At 44.3% G+C, this 23,875-nt stretch overlaps 1 protein-coding gene across 1 annotated transcript in view; it reads left to right on the top strand.

Moving 5' to 3' along the window:
- Window positions 1-23,875, top strand: part of MAML2 (mastermind like transcriptional coactivator 2) — a 215,230-nt gene that overhangs the window by 123,295 nt on the left and 68,060 nt on the right. The window contains 1 exon segment of the mRNA XM_055801552.1: window positions 21,612-23,066. Within this exon segment, the coding sequence (XP_055657527.1) occupies window positions 21,612-23,066 (1,455 nt within the window).

Below are 23,875 nucleotides of genomic sequence, written 5' to 3' on the forward strand. Positions count from 1 at the left end.
TCCAGGTGTCACCTACAGCCATTCTTGTGAATTTTTTTATATATACATTTTGCCTGGTATAAGCATTTTCCTTAGAACCTTTTTAAAAATCGGTGCCATATTTGCCACCTTCTAGTTTTCTGATGCCAAGATAATTTTCAGCCAAAAGCTGCACACCATAGCAGTTCAGCTGAATCTAGATAAAAGTAGAAAAAATATAGATTTTTTTTTCCTGTAAAAGAGTTGAGCTTTGCAAGATTCTGAATGACCTGGCATTTTATTTTCCTGCTAATGTCAACCCATAACATTTAGTGATTATCTGCTAGTTTATCTTTTCACTATTTGACCAATATTGTGATAAAGAACACTCGGCCAGTCCGAGAGTAGAGGCTGACCTATGTTGAGAGCACTGGGAAACCTGAAATGAAATGATGAACACAACAAAAACCCCAGTAAACCTGAAACAAAGTCAAATAAAAACTAGCATAAAATAGAAAACTTGGAAAGAGGCAAAATAAAGCACTCAATTTAATTTTGAGTCATTCTCAACATTTTTCCATTTCGAAGAGGTCACTCTTCTCAGTGAAATCACTACTTTGCTGTAAATGTTTCTGCCACTGTTAGAACTGAGCTTGTAAGAAAGCAGCACGTTCAGCAGTATCTGTTACTCATTGGGATGGTGTATATTTAAACTGACGCAGGACTGTGCTACAGAGGCTGGAAATGTTAAATAATGTGCAAGTTTGTGTTTCCTTGTGAACATAATTGCCTGACCTCTACAGCAGATGCAATTTGCCAAGATTTTCTTAACAAAGGCAGTGACCTTAGTTTACTACATCGTATGAACGTATTCAAGCTTTGGCACTGGTACTGCATTCCCTTTCTTTCCTCTACAGTTTTGCCTATTGTTTAAGTCTATTTACCTGAGGCCCAAAAGTACCGGCACAAACTACCTGCTCCACCACACATATTGATTAGGCTGATATTGAATTACAGTTCCTTATTTTAAGAAGTTTTGTCAGCGTGCAGTCCTGCTGAGTGTTGTTTATGAAATAAGGCTGTTACAAGGTCAGAGGACTAGCAGCCCCACGGGACGGTAAATAGCACTGCAGACCATATACTGTTAATTATTTAACATGTCTTCAGATGAGTGATTTGAACCGAACTGTCTCATCTTTCACAGCTAAATAGTGAAGATGAGTCAAAAGCTTTTATGGCCTAAATCATCCAGGATAATTTACCTCTGAAAATTGTGATGGTAAAGAAACAGAAAAAGAAGCTGGGTTTCTTGCAGATTTGAGTCATTGTCCCTTTACATTCCCTTTTCTTACCAACAGCCACACACCCAGCTCATTCTCCTGTGTCCTGTAACATCCTCACCAGGCAAAAGAGGTCAGATGCCAGCTGGGTCAATTTGTACCTGTGCCAGCCTCTGCTTAACAAGCTCGGCTGGGTTCAATCAGCACCTCCCTTGTCCACATCCCAGGTGGGATGTTCTCCTCTTCCCAGCCACTGGTTTTCATGCAATGTGTAAGAGCTTTGTTCCTCTGAGACTTCTGTCAAGTCTGTCAAATCTGACTGGAATTGGCTCAGTGTTGGGAGGGAGAGAAGGGAAATACAAAGACCCTAAGCAACCAAAACTCCAGTGGCATGGTGTTCTTCCATGCTTATTGTCTGTGGAAACCCAGTGTCCCCTATGCCAGTTATCCAGCCAGGAACATGCTATTTTAATGCAACCGTCTAACTGAAAAGTAGATCATAACATGGGTGTGTCCTGCAAGGGTTCACTAATGTCGAACTACTTCACATATAAGTTGATCTGGCCCTTAAAACTTGAGGGCAGTGAAGACCTGCCTCCGCGATACAGAGAAACAACCTCTCTGGACCTGCCATCCTTTATTCCTTTGCTTCATTCACCCTTTCTTCCTTTTTTAGTCTCTGGGCCTTTGCTGCAGATCTCTTTCTTCAATGTTTTCTGTTCTGCGGTATTCCTCAGACTAAATGATACACTGTCACTTCCCTTCCTCGTTCCCTCCGATGGGTCATTGCCTCCTTTTACCATGTCCTTTAGATTGCTCCTTTTCCTTCCTTGTCCAGCCTTCCCATCATCTTCTCTTTTCCCTCTGCTTTTCTACCCCTCCTGTTTCTTTCTCATCCTTATCTCCTTGCTTCATATTTTACTCTTTTGTTCTCTGTCCCATTCTTCTTTGCTACCTTCTGCTTGAATTGCACCATGTCTACGTGACCTCCTGCCTTCTAAGCTGTGTGTCAACCATATTGGGCAGAAAGGGGAGGCAAGCAGGACTGCTTGAGGGGTACCTTATAACCGAGCCTCAGATCTTCCAGGGGAGTTTAGACAGCTGCTCAGCTTTGACACTTAGTCCTCATAGATTTTGAGTAGGCTTTAGGGGTCTAAACCCCTCTGAGTCTCTGGTCCCAAGTAAGAACCATTATCCATCCCACATCATAGCCCCTTAGCAAGACCCATGAATGTGGTCTCACAAAACGTACGCAATTAATTGCAGAAGTGGCCAGTGTATGTGGCCACTTTTTGCTGTGTTCACATCACCTGCTTCCTAATTAAATTGCAGTTATGCTGATGGGTGGGGATGTACTTACATATGAAACCATGATAAAAAGCTGTGGGGGGAAGAGACCAAGAGGGGGAAGGACAGAGCAATATGGAAACCTAGGCACTGTGGTGGTGTAGGACTGCCAGTTTGTGGATTGCCCAGCTTCACCAGGCTCTAAGGACAAGTAAGTCTCCATGCACATTCTTCTCCCTTTTGCTCTCTCCAGTGCTACAGCAAGGAGAACTGAAGGAAACTGTGAGGAGGAAAGCAGATTTTCCAGTCCCCTTTGTAGGAACGACCCACTTAACAGATGATACAATCAGGGTGTTTACTCTTTTTTTGCTGCTTCCAGTAAGGGATGTTCAAAAGCAAAATGCCCATTCATTGAGATGCCCAGTGTCCAAATCGGCCAGCACAAAGAAGCTAATCTTGTCTTCAACAATCCTATTTGTTCAGGTGCAAAGCTAGTGCCTGTGGTAGCTACCAATCTAAATACAGATGCGAGGGCCTAAAAAAAGAAGAAAGGAAAAAAAAAAAAAAGAAGGAAAGAAAGAAGGCCATTTCAGACAAGCCATCGTGAGCCCAAGCAAGTTTCAAGTAAATTAATTGTGGAACAACACGGTGTACGATTTTGGCCTCCTAAAATGGAATATATTCCTTATAAAATGGGCATGCTGTGCAGCTCTCTGACATTTCCAAGTGAAACAATAGGACCACTAGAATGGAAAGTCTGCAGGAACGGCAGACAAGGAAAGGAAGTTTAGGTTGAACAAAGGTTTTGTTCATTTTTACAGCCCCTAGAGGAAGAGCAGTGCTGTACAGAAGCTGTTAATGATGGGCTGGATTGGACAGCCGAAACCAGTGCCAAGATCTAAATGTGTTTTTACTCCAAACTCCTCCCCAGCTGTCCAGATACCCTGCAGAATTTCCAGCTGGTGTGAACCCCATGGGCTTCTTGGACCAGAAAAAAAAAATAAAAAAAGGTGATGGGGGGGCAGTACTGTCCGTGGTTTGCACGCCACCTTCTCCCTTGATAAATACAATTCACTTGCATGAAATACCAAATCATTAAGCTTTGTCTGACAAACTTGCAAGTTGACCTAAACTCTTGGGTTGTAAGAAGGAACTGTGCTGTGCTGAGGGCTTGCTCAGGTAACTATGGCAACTCTGCTACTCTGTTAGTCTTTGAACGAACTGTTCTTAAGTGAAAACAGCTTCAGCCTCCATCGCTGTTTAATAAATAATCCGCCAGCAGAGGAGAATTCAGGTTCAGAGAAGCTGTGCTTCCTTTCAGCTAAAAGCTGGAAAATGCAAAAGTAAAATTCAGCAAAACCCTTTGCAGAATTTCTGTGACATGACGTGACTTTGTTCCTCTGGCATGTAAACGAATCCCTTGTGTGCAGCCCCCGGGCTCGATGGAGGGGTAGGGGGCTCAGTGACCCGCTCCACACTGCTGGTTTCCCAACAGGTAAATGCAGAATTGAAGCCCACAAACTGCTTTTGCTCATCATCTCCCTGTTGTACTTGAAGTCATTTCTAAGCTGTATGTCATCATTTTAGATCTACGTGGGCATAAAGAGATGGGTTTATGTATTAGGCAGTGAGGGAAAGAAAAGGAGAGAAACCTTTTGAAATCTGTCATTCAGGACTGGCAGGGTGAGATTCAACCTGCGTGGTTCTGCGATATGTCAAAGTGCATCAGGGTCAGAAAATAACACTGCATGGCTCCTGAGTGGGAATGATGTTTACAGGCTTTTCTTTTACAAGTTTAGATTCTGCCAGGGACATTACATGAGAACTTACAATTTGTTCTTTATAACTAAGAGCCGTTTTGAATAGTAGCCAGGCAGTCCGGGCCAGGTTCTTCTTTTAGGCTCTGATGCAGCAAGGACCGGCCTCAGGGTCCGATAGGAGTTTTCTGTTGGCTTCAGTCAGTGTTGGTTTAATTGGGGATCTCACAGGCATAAAGGTGGGCCACTGTGGTCAATGGTGGCCTCGTTTCTCCTGCGTCCTTCTGCAATAGAGTAAGGAGGGGTGGCCAAAGCAGCACAGCTTCATCCTGCTGCTCAGCCTTGTCCACACATTTTGAAGCCTGAGGCATCTCTGCTCCAGCATACATTTGGTACATGACCTGACCCTCGCAAGGCAGGGTGGGCGGCACACTCTATTCAGCTTCTAGGGCCAGCTGAGCACCTTCTACAGAGAGTTGACAGGTCTTGCAGACACCTAACAAGACCAAAGGTACCTTTCACATCTAAGTATTTCAAAACCTTCCTCAGCCCTGTCTCCTGACCAGCAAGGAGAGCTCTCACCCCACCTGTGACCTCCTTTCCCTCCATTCATGGGCATGCTCTCTGCCAGGCAAGTGAAGCCACTGAAGGCCACAGTGTGCCCTTTCTTCCCTCCCTGCCCTCTCACACTGTGAATCCCATCCAAGTTTGCCTGCCAATATCTACTGGTCTCTGCCAGCATAAACAGTGGCAGAGGGCCACAGGGGCTGCAATTCCACTTACGAGGAGAGGAACAATAAGAGATCAGTTTGGTCCAGAAAACATATGGAAGTGGCCAAAATGGAGGCGTGACCAGAGCAAAGAGGAGACCTACAGAAATGGTACCTCTGTGGCCCCTCCAAAATGCTACAGAACCATGGTAGGGTCACCTCTGCCTTCCCCAGCTTCACAGCCTGGGTGGATGACAGCACTTCAGACCCTTTGAAGGAGGCTCCATGGGGACGCAGGGTCCAGCTTCATTAAGGAGAGCCGCCTGCCTCACCTTTGCCCGCTGGGTGCCAGGACCCTGAAGCCATTAGGAGCACCAGGCAGGAACTGGACCTGGTCAGCACCCCAGGGCAAGTCAGGGACTATGCTGGGGGCAATGCCAGGGTGGGTGGGATGGCTGAGGAAATGGAAAGAAATGTGTTCCATGCCCAGAACCCCAAATTTGGAAGACGTCTTCCACCCTGTCACATTCTCTGTTTCCTCAGGATCTGCTGGATCCCGACCTGAAAATTAAGGTCTGCAGGCTTGTAGACACTATCTGGTTATTGTCTATGATGCTGGGATGTGAAGTCATTAAAAATAGCTCCTCTTGCCACTACCCAAATAACTCAGTAGGGCTGAGTGACTGTAACCCGATTTGGCCTTTGGCGTTCTGAGTGCTGCTGTTACAAGGCTGCAGTCCCATCATTTGTGGAGAGCAAATTCCCCTCCAAACAAAGGCCAGATCAGGGCCAGGGCCTTGTGCGCATCTCCACGCGTCCCCAGAGGAGCAGGGTGAAGGTCTGCTCCCAGCCGAGGCAGCCCCAAAACCACCGCGTTTCTGGGGTGGGGGTCCTGTCACCGGGGGTGGCTGAGCCCTTCCACCAGGACACTTGGCTGGAGTGAAGATGTGGAGGTTTATCATTGCAGTCTATCAACATTTGGGCAAAGGGTACCTTTGTAGGTGAGGTGAACTTTACACTCCTGGTCGGAAAAAGGAGGGGGAGGAAAGGGAGGGAGTTTCAGAGCCTAAGAATCCTAAAGCTTAGATGTCTTAATTAAAGGTAAACTTTTGCTTTGGGGTGGCTGTGGTTAGAGCAGCAGGCAAAGACCTGACAGCACAGGCTAAACAGAGAGAAAAAGGCTCTTTCTTTTTTTTTTTTCTTTTCTTTTTTTTTTTTTTTTAATTTGCCAAACATTCACTTTGGCCTCAGTCTGAAATGGCTTTGAAACTGCAGACACCTTCATGTAAATGTTCCTAATAAAGAAAAAAAAAAAATGTCCGCTGCAGGACGTTTATAATCCTTCTGATTTAGATGTTTTAATAATGTGCGAGTTTATCTTGGAAGATGGTGGCTGACCTGGAATTAAAAGTATGGCTCTGCCAACATAAGACTAAGAGCCCAGACAGAAGACTTAAATCTAATAGTATAATATGTGTCTGTAGATATATACACACACACACACACACACAGAGACATATATATGCATGTGCTATATAAACACATCTCTAAATAATCATAAACTCCCTTTAGAAATTATTTCAACCCAAATTAAGGTATAGACAGCATCTGATTGGCTCAGACACTACAGAGTAGTGCCCCATGATATATTAATTTCCTATTCTGGTGTGGTTAATTGGGTATTTCGATTTAATTACCACAGTCAATAGCACTTTCAGTTGAGTGTCTTAAGTGTTCATTTAATTTACTGTAGATTTAATAAGGCAGCGGTTGTATGTTAAAGCTGTTAACCATCTGGATGGGCTGCAAAGCCCATCTCTTTTGGGTAGCTGGGGCCTGATCCAAGACACACTGATGTCTACAACAGTCTTTCTGTTGACTTCAGGAGCTCTAGACCTGGGCTCCTCAGGGAGCAGGGAGGTAGGCAAATGCTTCTGGCTGTGGGCTTCCTGGCTGGGGCGGGGGTGTGAGGGAGTGTTTTTTAAGGTGCCATTTCTTTTCTGTAGGCAATTTCATAAAGCAGTGGTGGCAAGAAGAGCAACCCATGACTTGGAGCTTGGTAACTGTGAACTGTGAGACTGATCTTTTTCAGTTAGGATTTTAAGTGAAATTTCAAGGGGCTTCTCACAGCCTGGGTAAGGAGATGACGGTCTGGGTCACATCTAAGAAAAATTAAAATAAACACACCAATCTGACAAGCCTCATGCAACTGAGCGATCTATTTTACCCCTGTCACAAGGTCTGGCAGAGCTGTCCACCTTCCCTCTGCCTCCTATGAGTCACTAGCTCACGCCGTGGGTCAGGAACAGGCAGGTCTGCAGGTTTTCAGATCATTAAGGTACTGGGGAGCAAAAAGAGACCAGCAGATATCAGCATTGCCTCTCTTCATTTCAGGGAGCCTCTTAAAGAAGAGCACGATTTGTTTGGGCAAAAGGTGATACAGCATAGGGCTGTGATTGTAGGGTCTGGACTTTATGGCCTGGGGACCTGCCCATCCTACCTTCCCACACAGGCTTACTTGCTAAGCAGGCCTCGGTAAAATGGTGAAATACCACAAGATTGGATGTTTTAGAGATATGCTGGTTCCCTAAGGATGCTGGCAGGTACTTGAGGGGATTTCCAGGAACACCTGGGTCAGGAGTGACCAAACATGACGTGTACCGATATCCTCACCACACAGACCACATGCCTTGGATGGGTGAGAAGAATTGGGGAAAGAAGAGGACTTTTAGGAAGAGGATGAGTAGCCAGGTTCCACAGCTCTGCCATGGGACAAGCAGGAGGAGGTTGTTTTGGGACATCCTAGTGTAGCACATCAGGGTGGGCCATGGTGACCCCATTGCTTGCCTCTTCCTCCAGTCAATGAGTGGGTTTATCCAGCAAGCCCCAGTCACATACTGCCAGCTATATGATGATGCCTAGACCCAGAGCAATAGCTGGCTGGCTGGCAAGCTGCACACAAGATAGGAGCCACAGCTTCTTTGGGGCTGTGGGCCCCCATGCCCCCCCGGCTTGAAGCCAGGCTATGTTTAAAAACAAGCAGTGGAAACGTCAGCAGGAACAGGACTGCAGCACATGAAATCAAGTGGAGGGAAATTCTTCAGCTGCAGAAAGTAGGCAAAAGGCAACTGGAGATGAATAGGCTGCCTGACAGTTGGCAGACATGCTGACTGTCTGCCATAGATGGTAATATAGGCACTTGCAACTATTATGGCATCTAAAGTCAAAAAAGCAATAAAAAGCTTTAACCTCTGCTATCCGGGAAAACAAACAGTGGCTTCAGATGCAGTTGGTGGAAAGAAGCCTTTGCGATGCTTGTGACAGGCAAATGGTCTAGAAAGCTCTGCTGAGCCGTGTTTGGGATTAAGGGCTAGAAGCGCCTGGATTCATGCTTTATTTGTACTAGTTACACAGCCAGTTTTAAAAATTATATTATGGCTGTTATTACAACGATATTGCTATCACTACTGTTATTTTCTTAACAGATCAAGGGAGCCTGGACAGCCACTCTATATTTCTTACGTGAATGCAAACGGCGTTTAGATTTTTGTGGAGATCAGACACCAGACACATTCCTACATTCTTGTCCGATGTTCAATATTTTTCCATGAGTCAAGGAGAACAAGAATGGGCATATTGTGTAAATGCAAAACTCTGCCTTTTTCAACTGACACGATGAATTTCAGCCCTGCCTCTTTGTCTCTCTCCTCTGAGCAGGGGCTTTTCAGCCTGCCAGATTTTGTTACTATCCTTGAAAACAGAGGGAGGGAAAAGTCAGCCCTTGTTAATTCATTGTCCCAGTTACCTAGCAGTGCTGTATCCTTAAGGACTGCTGGTTTTTTTTTGCTCTTCTGAGATGGTGAAGAGCTGTTGCTTTCCTGCCAGCTTCATTGTGTTCCCTTAGTAAAAGCCTGCAACACTAGAGGCACTTTAAAAAGAAGCAAGGAGTCTGTTGCAATAGACATCCAACAAAAGTTCCTGCTGCAATCCACACTTCCAGTAAATGCTGGTTCATAATCCAGACTTCAGGCTCCAGGGCTGGTTCTTCATAAAACACTGATACAGGTCAGTGTAGCTGCATCTGTTTACAGCAACAGAGATTTTGGCTCACTGTTGCATCGATCTTCAGCACAGATTCACAATGTATGCAGACAAATATCAACTTATAAGGGGTGCCTGGAATTTGAATTCCACTTGGGGAACATGGCAAAATGCTTCCCACCTCTGTTTTTTAAAGAGCATGTGAAAAGTGCCTGGTCGATGACCTAAAGACTTAACTCATCTGTGCCTGCCAGAGCAATAACTGCCCTGGAGACTGCTCAGATTTGGTCCATGTCCCAAGCAAGACTTCATGGCCTGCTTTTCCAAAGGCTTCTCCTGAGTAGAGGCCACCATCTACAGAATTCTGTGTGCAGACAAAGTAAGACTTCTTTACTAGACAGGGATGTCTTTGAATTTTTGCAGATATTTTAATAGGCTATAAAATGTGTATTCCCAGAACATAAATGAGAATAAATATCTACCTACCAAAGCAAGTCTAGTCTAGGTTATATGCAAGCAAAGTTTCACTGAAGTGCTTTGATAACCCTGAGTTTGCGGTCGGTCTTTCTGAGAGTGGAAAGTTGGTGAGTGCCCTCTGAGCCCATTAGACATAGAGCTTCTCAGCTAAGGCTCATAAAAGAAAGGGGAGCATACAAAGGGTAAAAGGAACTGATTAGCACCAAGAATTATGTGGTCTTTTGTCCACTATGAACCAGTCTGCTGCTTCCAGAGTTCCCTATATAGCAGTCTGCTCTGTAGGTCTTTGACTGTAATGATTTGTTGTCACCATTAACTGGTGCTGCAAAGGTGAAAAGTTTCACACTAGTTATCGAAATGGAAAATTATATTTTATCCAGTCTATTATTTTCTAAAGTATATTGGGATCCATATTTTGACACCTAAATAGATGTCTGCTTTTCAGAGGCGCTGAATGTGCATCAGTGTCTTTTGGAATGTAGCTGGAAAACAGGGCTCGTTATTAATGTGTTTGACAGTGTCTAAATGCATGAAGGGTATTTTTCAGAAAAATATATAGAGATAAAGTCCTTGTCATGGAACCTTATAATCAAGGAGAGAGAAACAGAGTCTAGCAAAGACCATTTACAGACTGGGATATCTCAATGGATTTTAGATTGGGCTTAAGGAAAAGCATCATTTAGCAACTTGGATTCATTTGATGCAGGATCAGTTTGCTCGGTCAACTTTTTGATTGTTCAAGTCATTTAAACCTACTGATATGATGCTTTCCCTGAAGGAATCTGCATAGAAACTGAGACTGTCATTTCTCAAGTGCATTGTCATTTATGGCTTCCATCTCCTGCTCCTCCCTTATCATATATATCGTTGACTTAAAGACGAATCAACTTTATACATTTTCTTCATTCACTCTACATTCAAAGTTTTCCAGTTACGTACCAGATCTGTCTTAGAAGTGAACAACAAAAGGATGAGAGGAACACAAGTTGCTAACTAGACACAAAGGAAAAAAGGGGGAGCTGGAATGAGTCCTCGAGAGATTGTGGAGTCTTCATCCTTGGATGTGTTCAGCACTTGCCTGGACAATGTCCTGAGCAACATGATGTAACTTTGAAGGTAGCTCTGCTTTCAGCAGGGCCTGGACCACATAATGTCCAGAGGTTCCTTCATAGCTAAGTCATTTTATGATCCTAAAGTTCTTCTAAGGAGCTCTCCACCAAGACCCTTGCCACAATACTTTTGTTTTCTTCCTGTGAATAACATGGTAAATGGACAAGTAGCAAATAAACTCTTTCTACTGTCTTAAGGGTCTGCAGAGATTGAATTTAAGAGACCCAGCTATGGATCTATATAGCTGCAGAGGGCTTCCACTGCATGACTCTTGGTGGGGACTTAATTCTAAGTGCCTGGACTCGTTATCCAAGTCAGCAGAGAAGCTGAACAGTTTTGCTTCTGGCCATACCTCATGCATCATTGACATGTAGGCTACAAAAGTGATGCAGCAAAGCTTGGTTGTAGTTGAGGGATCCTTAGAGTCCTTGGCTGAGCCATTTTTACTGTGTAGCCAAATAAACACTGTTTCTTGTGATGGCTGTGGTACCTGTGTCCAGCCTTGCAGGAGTGTGTCCCTCGTCACAGTGTGTTGTGTCAGGATGATGCTATTCCACTCAGTCATTGCCAGACAGGGAATTTTTCTCATTTTGAATTTTCAAAGTCAGTGATCACAATTGGCTCTAGAAACAAGCTTAAGGCTGCTGTGGAGGAAAATAGAACTTTGAGAGTGGCTGTTATCCTTGAAAGGCCTAGAACTGCTCATTTTCCAGTGCTGTTTCTATTTGCATGAATTCACTCAAGTGATTGGTGCACATCGGAAATATGGCATATAGGAAACATCAGTTGTAATAAATCCACTTCTGTCCCATTCACTGAAAACTATCATAGTGGCCTAAAAAAACACCTGAAAGTTTTGTGGTGACCCTCTGTGGTTTGCCACCACAGGAGATGTAATGCGTAGCTGGTGGGAATGGCCTCCTGTCCAGAACTCCCAGGAGTATCTACATCAGCTGCTTAGCATCCCACTGTGTCTCATGGGACTTAATGATGCGTCTAGGGCCAACAATCCCTTGAAGAAAGCTGTAGTCGGGATAAAGTCAGTCACTACAAAGGCTCCTAGGAGACTGGATGGCTGCAGAGACATGAGCATCTGCAGTGGGCCACAAAGCACGGTGCGTGCTCAGCAGCAGGGCTTTGCCTCAGAGGGGCAGGACAAAGGAGCTGAAGGGCTACCGTGTGCAGACTGTGTCACCTCATTTTTTTGCAAGTCCTGCTGTGGTGCTGTCTCTTTGAGCCTTTCCTCAGTCCATCTGAGGGTTGCTGAGGGCACTGCCATTGAGCCCATCTCCCACAAACAGGCCAAGGCATAGCTCTCATGTTTTATTTCCCTCTTTTATCCCTTTTCTGCACCAGATTTGGTCTTCACGTACTCTTCCTACCTATTCAATGACTACTGTCACATTTTAAGCCATGTGATGATGGCATCTGGTACAGAATCAACAGCTCTTGAGACACACAAACCCTATGGCAATGTCAACTCCTTTTACCAAAGCAAATCTTTTTGCAAAAGCCAAGCTTTTGCTACTAGATCATATGTACTATCAAATATTCTCTTTGCTAACCAGAGAGAAAAGAAAACCAGAAAACTTACTCTCACTTCCTTCAGAGATGTCCCCATGCATTTGCCTTGTCTACTTGTGCAAACATCTTCCACTCATCCTCTCCACTCTGCTTGTAATTTCTGACATTCCTTTTAAGCATGATCTTGTAAGCTCTTCAGTACCTGAATGGTTGGGGTTTTTTTTATCTTGTAGAGGTCTTGTTCTTACCCTGAACTGCTCCTGATCCCCTCTATCTACACCGACCTTTTCCAGCTCCTGGAGCCCTCTTTCCTGGGTGGTTACTTGTTTACAAACCTTTCTATTCTTGGTCCATTTTCTTGGACTTGGATTCTTTCAACCTTTTCATAAAATATCATCAAGATGGTACTCAAAGAAAGACCAAATAGGGAAAAATCACTGAACAGCAACGTGTGCTAGTCTAAGACAACAAGACATTTAGCGTTCCTGTACCTGCTGATGATCTTCCAATTGTATCAGACCAATTTTTACTATTTGTTCTTGTTCTGTCATTCTGCCTGTGTTTTCAGGCAAAAACTGAAACTCAGGAGTACAGTTAGTAGCAAATGTTTAGGTACTGGTCAAATGACTCCAATTTTTACAGTTTTCTTCCAGACTTCTACAGTGTTGGAAGTGCAGGAGTTGTGAAACTTGGCCAGACGTGTCCTTTCTAAACCCTGGCAGCATCTCAGCGATAACAATGACAAATATATCAGGGGAAGACACAGGATCATCCTGATAAGCCTGCAAAACCCACCTTTCCTCACCCTTACTGCTTTCTCCCCTGCCCGCTGACAACTATAGCCTGTCCCCGTGAACCATAGACTGGCTTGAAGCTTGATGTTTAATATTTCACATTCCCTTCTATAATGTTTTATCATCACCTTTCATAAGTCAGCATCTTCCCATTTCCAAATAAATGCTTAGTCCCTCTGTAGATCTTGCTGAGCTCTGGATGTGTCCTGTAGTTCCTCAAACACTATCCACATTGGAAGGAGAAGTATCATTTCACTGAGATGAATTTACTGCCATTCAAGTTTGCTAAGTACTCTCCTGATCTGCGGTTTTCCTGTTAGTCTCATTGTATAAACTTTCATAATTTTCTCTTTATTTCTCCCTTCTATTGTCCATTCTCTTCATAGGAGTATCTTCAAAGCTCTTAAATCATTGTTGTTACTCGACTCCAAAACCCACTAAACTTTTGCCTGTTCTGCTCCTATAGAACAAACTCTTGGTGGGGTGCACTTGGCCTGTCCTGACACTGCATGTTTAAGCTGAAGGTTTACCCCTTCTTACCCTTCTTTTCACCCCTTCTTAATGGGGTGAGCATGCGTGATGGGGAGAGGCGGGGGGAAGATGCTAATACAGGTCAAACACAGCCATCAAACAAGTGCAGCAACCCTGTTAGAGACATTCTTTTACCACAGGCCTGGATTTGATTCTAAATATCACTTTTCCATGGAAGTTTTTGGCAGAGGATCAGTATTCCTTCCTCCTAACAAGAAGCCATTTTGCTCATGGAGAGTCTTTGTTGATGCAGTGATGGAAGACAGTTCTCATTGAAGTAGGCCCTCCTTGTCCTCCTCGTTGATGGAGTCTGATGCTGGAAGCAGACTGAGTAATATGCTGAAGGGATCTTTTTTTTTTTTTCAAATTGACAAGTGATGACTGTATCTCTTGTGAACTGTAACTTACCCTGCAGAAGACCTCAAGGCCAAACAGTTGGCATGAGTGTCCTGTGTGATGCATTAATTTGCAGGAAGAGAGAAACAGTCTAAATATTTCCTTATTTTCCAAGGCTGGATGGATGGCTGCTGTCTTCCTCCATTGATTGAACTTTTGATACAGAGTGTTGCAGAGGAGACAGGTGCTTAGACAGGTAATAAAAGCCCCTGTGTGGGCATGGGTATGTGCTCTAATGAAGCTATAAAGCCTTTTCACAGCTAGTTTGGAAGCGATGCTAGACAGAAACCCAGGACCAGACTGCTCTCAGCAGCCTTTCCTTAGGTGAAATCTGCTACGCTATTGATCTCTAAAAGGCAAATCAAATAACGACAGCCACATTTTTAAGGATTAGGAGCTTCCAATGCAAGATAGTATGTGTTTTTAATACCTTAAGCTGACTTACGAAACTGGTAAACAATGTGGAGGGTGGTGTTGGATGACCTCTTTTACATGCCTGATCATCCTGTCAACATTTATAATGCATTTGATATTTCCTTCTCATCAGGATAGGATCAGTTAAGCACTCGCATTTCCCAAAGCTCAGGTTGCATTATGCTTTGTTCCACATTTCATGGTAATAAATGTTGACATAAATTTCTGTAGATTTCACATAAAGTGATTGTTAATTTATTCATGGTTGAAAAGGATCTTAAAAAAAAAGAAAAAAAGAACAGAAAATACTTCTGCAGAAGACAAATACACAGCTTGCAGGATGAGAAATACAGATCTTTCATGCCTATTTGTTTTGCATACAGTAATGACTGTTACATTCTGATTAGCAATCTTGACCTAGTTAAAGTGCTATTGTTTCTCTGTGTTCCTGTTCTTCTAAAAGACTGTGGCTAGACATGATATTTTATAATCCATCAGATGTAAAATCTGCATTAAAAATATAATTATTGTGCTTCAGCAACTTGGACCAAAGCCCTGATGTTATATTTCTAGGCAGTACACTGTGAATAATATGGATGCATTTTTAGGTTGGTATGTTCAGTTGGCAAGATATGTAATTTTTCCATAAGTGAAGGTAAATTGTGGGATTTCTAACGTACTGATTACTATTCCAGCCTTGTTACCAGCTAATGAGAATTAAGTGGATACTTTTCAGCCAAGGAACATCCTTATTTGTTACTATAAATTCTCTTTTAGTGACATTTATTACAGTAAACAGGGAGAAAAACATGTTAAATCTCAGTCAGCATTATTATTGACAGTGGTGCTTATGCTTAAGGATCAGCTAGAGCTAGGACACCAGTACAAGAGGCCTTGTATAGACACCAAGCATCTTTCCAAATTGCTGATCAGAAAGACAGGGATGGGCCACGGGAAGGTTTGGGATGTGTAGAGCAAAACTCTTACGACAGCAAACCTTGCTCCTTGTGATCGGAGAGGTCTTGGGAGGTGATCAGCTAAATGAGAGAGGAGTGAGACAGAGTGGAGGTGCGCTGGCTTGGGCTGCTGTGCTCACTGACCGTGTGGGGCTGAAGGCACCTACACCTCCTCCTCCTCCTCCTCGCTGCTCAGAGAGCTGTTGGTCCCCTTCCTGCTGACACAGAGCAGGCAGCAGGAGGCACCAGGAGCTGAGCCTGTTTAAACAGGCTGCAGTGGGAAATGGCATCTGCTACTATTGCACAGCTCTTTGCAGCCGAGGTACCCCCTTGACCCAGCCCCGGTGCTGTGAGGACACAGCAGCTCCCAGCGCTGCTCCCTGCTGTGCGGTGCGCCCAGGGCCTCCGCTCTGTCACTCAGTCCTGTATGAAAAATTAATGTTGTTTCCCAGATCAGCATCATCCAGCAGATTGGACTTTCTGAACCTGGAGTGCTAAAATCTCTCTGAAGGCAACTGTCACGCTTGCATTCTCAGCCATGTCAGGTAGAAGTTGCAAATTAAGACAAAAGATTAAAAATAAATATCCTCTTGCTGTGCAGAGGAAGTGCAGAGTGGAGGGGCTGGGGAGGGGTGCTCAGAAGAGGACCATGCTATTGAGATATTCAGGAGAGACATCAGGGTGAACCTGATGCCCTAGGTGTGGGAAAGAATGGGAACAGCCAGAGCCGCTGGATTTCAGGAGATGTGTAAAACCAGCAGTAATGGGAGCCCTTTTGCCTGCTGCTAAAAAGTACGACTGTAACCAGAAATGGACCATGAGGGTGCATGTGTGATCATGGTGTTAAGGACCTGTGATGGCCCTGGAGGTGGAAGCTCAGGGCAGTGGCCCTTCCTCATCCTTGTGACAGCCTGGGACACCTCAGTGGCTCTGCAGCTGGCCATGGTGTGAGTCACCATGACCATCATGCCTGGCCAAAGAGGTGAGAAAACAAGGAGAGGAATGCCTGGTCTTCCTGTATGCTGGGAAGATGCCTGCAACAGGGAGGCTTTGCACTGGCAAACCCAAACCCCTGCCTGGAAGGGTGCTCCTCAGCTTGGCTGAGCTCTGGACACTGCAGGAGGTGGCACTGCAGAAGGCTGGCAGCAAACACTGCAAACCACTGTTTCAAAAATGAGAGCTGCTGTCATGCAGGATCAGTCCCTAACTCCCAGGGGTGGCTTGCTGGATCCAGCCCTGGGATGCAAAGGTGCTTTCACAGCATAAATAAGAAGTAGCATTCAGCATGTTTTCCTCCTTCGGAATGAGCTCTCTGTTGGTTTTTGGCCGCTTCCATTGTTTGAATATTTTCTGTATTTTTCATGTAATTCCTTTACCCCTTCGCCTCCCCAGATACATGAAAGATTTTGTTTACAGTGCAGCCATAGATACAGTCAGCACTTATTGTGAGAAAGTATAGGAAGTCCAAAAGGGACCTTTTAAAGTGGATTTGTCTGCTGCTTCTATATTAAAAGCATAAAATCCAAAGCTGCTTTTTTAACGTCAGGAGTATCACTCCTCATGAATCGCTAATGCTGCCATGCTGCCTGCTTCACGATGTGTGATAATCACTTGGGGTTTAAGTTAGCAATACCTTACGAGTTTCGTCCCCATTGTTCCTCCACACAGGCTAAGAAAGCTTCAAACCTTAGTAGGAAAATGTGAGAGGTGGGAGAGTAAAGGTGGTAGATCTTCTTTTTATGTCTTTAGCTAATAAGGATGTGTGGAGACTTAAAACTGTCACACTGATATTTTCTCTGTAGCTTGCTTGGAACATTTTGGTGTTTTGGTCCAGTCTTAAGTGTCTAGCTATAAATATTTTGAGATAACAGTCAAATGTGTTACTAACATCTCTGTACGAGCGCAAGGATGGGCTGTGCTGAGAAATGAATTTTTTTTGAGATCTGCAGGCACTATGGAGATCCTTGGGCAAGTCAGAGGGACAGGCTGTGTTTTACTTGTCCCGAGAGCTGTGGAACTCAAGGCTGCTGGCTAGTTTACCTAGGGCTTCTGTCAAGCACTGTGCTCCTACACATTGTTAAATGAAGTAAAAAGCAAATTCTAAAGGACGTCCAACTGAAGAAGCTGCATGAATGAAGTGCACAGAAAATAAGACTTTCAGTGAAAGTGAAACCAGATAGTCCTTATGATTTCCTGCTGCCACAGACAAATTCTTTTCTTGTCCATATTGGACAGTCCTTGTGGAAAGGAATATAAGGTGAATGCACAAGGGTAATGTCAGAAATAGATCAAAAATGTGACAAAAATACTGTTAAATATGGATATTTTGGAGAAAACAATCTCTAGAATTTCTTACTGACAAATTGTGCTTTTGCACCAAAGAAGTTTTTGTTTCCATTTTCTGAAAAAAACTGAATATAATAATCAGTTTTCAGCAAAATCCTCTAGATTCACATTTAGTAAAAAATTTCAACCAGAAGAAAGGTGAAGTAAAAAACTTTTTTTTTTTTTTTCTTTTCAAAAAGAGGAATTATTTGATAGCAGGTTATGATGAGCCCTAATTATTAGCTTGGTGGAACTCCTGATGGTTTGGCCTGGTGTCAGGGAGCATTAGAGAAGAAGCTGCCTCTCTTAAATCCCTTTTAAGACAGAGAATAAGTTTTAAATAGAAATTAATTGTCCCTCTGCATAGGACGTTGTGTCGAGCTGGGTCGTTTAGACCAAGTCATCTCTAGAGTTTTGCCCTCCACTTTTAACATCGCTGCAGTCTGGCCAGTAACAGCACTGCGCTACCTTGCAAGCGTGACCTCCAGAGGCCTACCCCGTGCAGTTTTAACTTCAGAAAATCAACGCGTCCAGCACTGCCTCGCTGTATGAGTGTGAAAGCATGCTGACTCACCAGAGACTGTTTAGCAAAAGGTCTGACAATAACACAGGCTGCCAGGAAATGCATGGCCTCTTTGATGCTTCATACGGTGCTGCCCACCCACCTGAGGGATGGAGCTTGCACGGAGGGCTTCCTCCTCTCCGCTTACTGTCATGTCACTTGTTTCCCATCACAGAGCTTTTCAGTATTACGCAGATCAAGCAGTTTGAGATGCATAATTGCGAGCCCATTTGATCAGAGGAATGTGCCTGTGTGTTATAGGAACTTTTGCTTAACGTTTACTGACCCAAATCAATCCTGGCTTGCAAATTGGAAGAGATGGAGCTTGAAATCTGGCACGCTCTTTTTTTTTTACCCTCTGAGGAGTCTGTGCTTTGCTTGGGGAAAATGAGCTCAAGTACTGACTTTCAATCAGTAGTTGAAAAATGAGAAAACTGCAAAGATTTGAGTGATCAAACCCTGATCTGCTCCCTTCTAAAACCAAATCAGGTGTAATGCTGGGGTGGCTGTGTCCTGTGGAAGGCAGTGTTCACATGAAATAGGAAGACAGAGAGGCTTGTGATAGACACTGCTTGTCTCGCCGAACAAACACAGACCTGTCCCCCTCAGACCACCCTGACACAGAACTGGTAACAGCTCAGTGCAAGGAGGGAGAGCAGGCTTCATCCCTGGGGGCTGCTCACATCCTTCCCATGCCCTTGCCCTCCACATCCTGAACTCAGGGGGTGTGTGAAATCAGGACCTTTCCAGCCGCCTCAGTGAAGTCACCTGAGAATCCCCTGTACCTTCACAGCCTCGCTCACTTTCATTTCTGCTTTAAGGTGGGGACATCTATTGACCAAGGTGTTGCCAGCATTCAGAGGGCAGTGTCTGCAAGGTTTTGGGGACATGTGATAAGCCAGCACTTGTTACTTCTTCTTTAGAAACGTATAGTGCCCTTTTTGGTGGGCTCTTCAGCAGCAGAGATATCATGAAACCAGGAGACCTGCAGCCCATGTTGAGGGAGGGAGCGCTTGGTTAAGGGATGTGTCTGGAGATCGTGTTGCTCTCCCTGGCTCTGCTGCTGACTTGTGCGTGTCACCAGGAAAAACCACTTCACAGCTCATCCCTACCAGCTGCAGCTGCAGCTGTCCCTACCACCCTGCAGCTAGTTCAAACACAGAAGAAAAGCAGCTGCCACGCGCAGCGCAGTGTAACACCTGCATTTTTACTCGTATCAGAAAACCTGGTGCAGGTGCTTTGAAAATGTGAAGGCATTTTAAACAGTTCCCTCTGCTTTAAAATGTCAAGCAAAAGCAAAATTAACTCAGAAATGCATATTAACCGCATAAAGCATATATGTGTGCAGAGGATATATTATTCATTATCTGTTCAGCCTTTCTGTCAGCAGCACATCTGAAAGCAAAACATGCTGCCAAGTCATGTATTCTGATGACCTGGGGGTTTCCCCATTTCCCAGGAAGATGAATTTGGGGACAGGGAATGATTTTAATAAACACACTGACAGCAAAAGGACTGATAGTAAAAGGAAATGCAGCTTAACGTTTATTTTTTTTTTAAAGGAAAGTACCATGACTCATGTGTCAGAAGGAACATGTTAACCAAAGACAGTCTGTGCTTTTTGCAGGTGACCACCTAGAACTCTCTGCCCAGAGGAATACCTAATAACAATTAGTTACTTTTGAAGGCACAAGGTCTATGGACTTGTATAACTAGGCACCAACATGTCTGTCCTTATGAAATGAAAACGTGAATCTGTGATTCAAAAGCTATGCTGGCAACTTAACTTGAGATACTAGGTGAGATTTTTGGTGTCAGAGAGAGAAATTATAAGCTTTACTTTTAAGGGCTAAACTCAGGGACCTGCTGATGCACTCGAAGGATAGGTGGGTATGGAGGATGTATGTGTTTATCAGTTGAGCTCTTCCTAAGCAACTCACTGATATTCACACCAGAATAAAAGTGTCCACACCTGGAGTTATCTGGGAGGAGCTCTTACCTATCGGTGAGCCTGAATTTGAGGGGAAGAGGGGCCACAAGAGAGTATTACATGCCTATGGACTTGTGTACATGAAACAGCATGATACAAACAATGTGACTGGAAGATCTCATAAATCATCCTTCCTCACTTAACTGCAAAATTAGAGTTCTCAGTGTTACCTCTGCCCATTGCAGCCTCCCAAGGTATCGCAGTTTGTATGGGTGCTGTTTTCTCACTGGCACACACAGGTGTTTGGCCTCCAAGGCTGATGCACTTCTGCCCAGGTGCAGAAAGGCAAAAGATGAGCCGTGTTTCCCTGCAGAGTTTCTTGACACGACTCACAGCTGAAACACCAACAGTGTGTGACGACTGAGCAAGGGCTGAGTGTGTGCATCTGCTGCTCAGTGTGCACACCTTTAATGTACAGAGCTAAAGATATGACAGCTACGCTTGTTTAAAAATGATCTATTCTTTTATGAACCACGTTCAGAGCAACTCTACTTGAGGGTTTCTGCACTTGAGGACTTATGTACCAAGTCCAAACTTTTCAGCTTGTAGAACTACATGCATGTCTTGTGTGCGTGGGATAGGAGTTCGTGTGTATAGCCCTGGCAGATGCATGTAGATCAGGTGAACAGAGCTGTGACCCTTTTTTCCTTTGGTAGGCCCATAGGGCTTTGGGAGCAGATGAAAATACCACGGTAAATATTCAAGGAAAAGGAAGCAGTTACAGTTCTCAGAGCAGTGTTGCATGGACTGTATGTTTTATAGCAGATGTTTCAGGACATAAACAATTAGGGCTTAATGTATTAATATGCATCTCTGAAAAAAAATCCAGTGGTACATCAATGGGCCAGACCCTTGGCTGACATAACCTGACATTGCTTCAGTGGCTTCAGTTTCAGTTTTGAAGAAGTTAACAGCTAATATCTTTAATTATACAGATCTCTGGCCAGTATAAACTTGTGTGAGACTGGGATGCCTGGATCTTGTGTGTGCCATTAAAACGTGTCCTAGGAGCTTTGGACTCTACAGCAGTCAAAAATGGATCATATACCAAAATCACGAGAGTGAAATCCTGCAGCACTGGATAGGCACAAGGGTAGATTTCATGACCGCATTAGTCTCTGTTTTCTAAAAATACTTTAGATCTGTCTGGTGCAGTTAGATGGGAGCAAATCTGGTGCAGATATGCCCTAGGCTTTGTCAGCTGCAGCTCTGGCCACCTCCCTCCACTCACACCCTTGGGGCAAAGGGGCTCCACAGGAGGCAGCAGTGCTGAAAAAATGCTGGTGGCTACAAGGACGGGGTGGGGGTGGCAGGGAGATGTCTCACAGCATGTTTTCCTACATTTCTGTGTAGTTCCGTTGACCGAGAAAGCCCAGACAAGCTTTCTGTACTAAGCAACGCTTACCTGCCAGTTGCCTTTCAAGATCCTTCTAGCAGATAGACTACAGATTTTTTCTTCTGTCATCTAATGATTTTTTTGGGGTCTCTGCTTTTTTCAGCTCCAAGGCTCCTTGAAGAGAAAGTTGGTGGTAAATCTTTCACCTGTCAACAACAAGAGGCCCAACGGTGTTTCAGAGAGCTCTTTCCTTGACATTAAGAGGATAAGAGTGGGTGATAATATCTCAATGGGACAAGGCGGACAACATGTTAACAATTGCCAAAGCCAGGCAATGTCAGGAGCTATGTCTGTGGGACAAGGATCGCAAAGAAAGGCCAGCAACCTAGCAAACAATACACATGCTAGTGGGAATGGCATGTTTAATATGACTTTGAAAGAGGTAAAGAAAGAGCCAGGAGAAACGATGTCCTGCAGCAAACACTTAGATGGCCAGACATCCCATGAGAACATGTTCCCTAACAGATATGGGGAAGACTCGTGGGAACAAATGATGGATCTGGAGCTTCAGGAACTTTTTAATGAGCTGACTAACATATCAGTACCACCAATGAGTGATCTTGAGCTAGAGAATATGATAAATGCCACAATAAAACAAGATGAGCCATTCAACATCGACCTTGGGCAGCAGAGCCAGAGGGGCCCTGTGAGATCTCTGCAGATGGACAAGATGGTGATAAAAAGTGAATATGCGCCAAGCATGAATCAGGCTTCTGTGGGCTCCCCACAGATGAGACCTTCTTCTACAGGTCCAGCTTTCACTATGGCCACCACTGCCATGTCCACCTCTTCACCCATCCCTTCGGTGCCTCAGAGTCAAACACAGGTATCACAGGTTTCTTCTGCATCCAGTCGGCCGTTGGCTAACTGGCAGGAGGTGTCTCATGCACAGCAGCTCAAACAGATCGCAGCCAACCGGCAGCAGCATGCCTTGATTCAGCAGCAACAGCAGCAGCAGAACCAGACAGCCAACTGGTCCACTCTGTCTCCATCAGGACCTTCCCCTGGACCCTTTGGGCAAGAGAAAATCCCCAGTCCTTCTTTTCGCCAGCAACAGTTCAGCCCACAAAGCTCAGCAATGCTTGGGGTACCAGTGAATGGGAACCAGTCGAAAGGGATGAACAACTATGTTTATAAACCAACCACTCCCCAGAGCAATCCTATGGACCTAATCATGCAACAGAAGCCTCAGGACCTCAACAGAAACTTTATCAACAGTGCTCAGCCACCACTAGAGCAGCACCATGGCAACACAAAGCCTTTGTTTCACTTTAACTCAGAGCAAACAAACCAGCAGATGCCTTCAGTTTTGGGTTCCCAAAACAAGCCTGCCCTTCTGCACTACACGCAGCAGGCACAGGGTTCAGGCCCTGTGCAACAGCCACAACAGCAGCAACAACAGCCACAGCCGCAACCTGCTCAGCCTCTCCCGAACCAGTCTCTTCAAAGGCCACCTAACGTACCCCTCGCAATGCAGCAAAAAATGATGCTTCAGAAAATGCAACAAAGCCAGCAAATCTCAGGTTTGCAGTATCCAGTCTCTCAGCAGCATAGACAGGTAAGGCAAATTCCTCCTTATTTGTTACAGAATCATTCTGGCTTGAGTAGTAAAAAAGGCTTTTCCAGCCTGGCCTTATTCCTCCAGGGGATGTGTACTGGTGGCAGATAATAACCATATCAGCACATACTTCTGCAGAGCAGGTGATGGCACATTTAGCACCTCTTCAGGTCTATCATGGATGCACATTGATAAGAAATTTGAGAAAGACATGTTCATAACACTTTTTTCTTAATGCAGTGGAGTGACTATGTCACTGCTATGTATTAAGTAGATACTTGTCAGAAAGGTGAGATGGTAGGGCAAATGCAAGCTTATTTTGGAGCCCTATCTAAGAGTTCTAGCTTACAAAAATTTAGGCTTTTTTGAATAGCAAAATTCTAAAGAATTCCTATGTTATCTTAGATAATATATTTTACGATGTTAATTTTTATGCATCATTTTCCTTCGGGAGGCAGGGTTAGGAAATTCTAGTTTTAGATATCTTTTTGACTGACATGACAAAAATACTGTTTGCACATTTGTTATCTGTTTGGCAAAGAAAAACTAAGACTTATCTGTGAGCTTTATAAACACTCAGTACACTTCTGGGAATATTCTGTGGATAAAATACATGTTTAGATATGAAGGTGAAGGTTGCCACAGATACGTCTACAATTATATACCACATGGCCAGCTCTCACTGTGTTATCATGAGACAGTACTTCGACAAAATCAGTGGTTATAGCTCAGTTATGCTATGCAAAGTCACCATGTACTAGGATCTCAAGTTTCAGTCCTGCCAGTCGAGTTTGAATGTGCAACCTCAC

This window comes from Falco peregrinus, chromosome 4 (assembly GCF_023634155.1).
Source record: "Falco peregrinus isolate bFalPer1 chromosome 4, bFalPer1.pri, whole genome shotgun sequence".
NCBI classification, from domain to species: domain Eukaryota; kingdom Metazoa; phylum Chordata; class Aves; order Falconiformes; family Falconidae; genus Falco; species Falco peregrinus.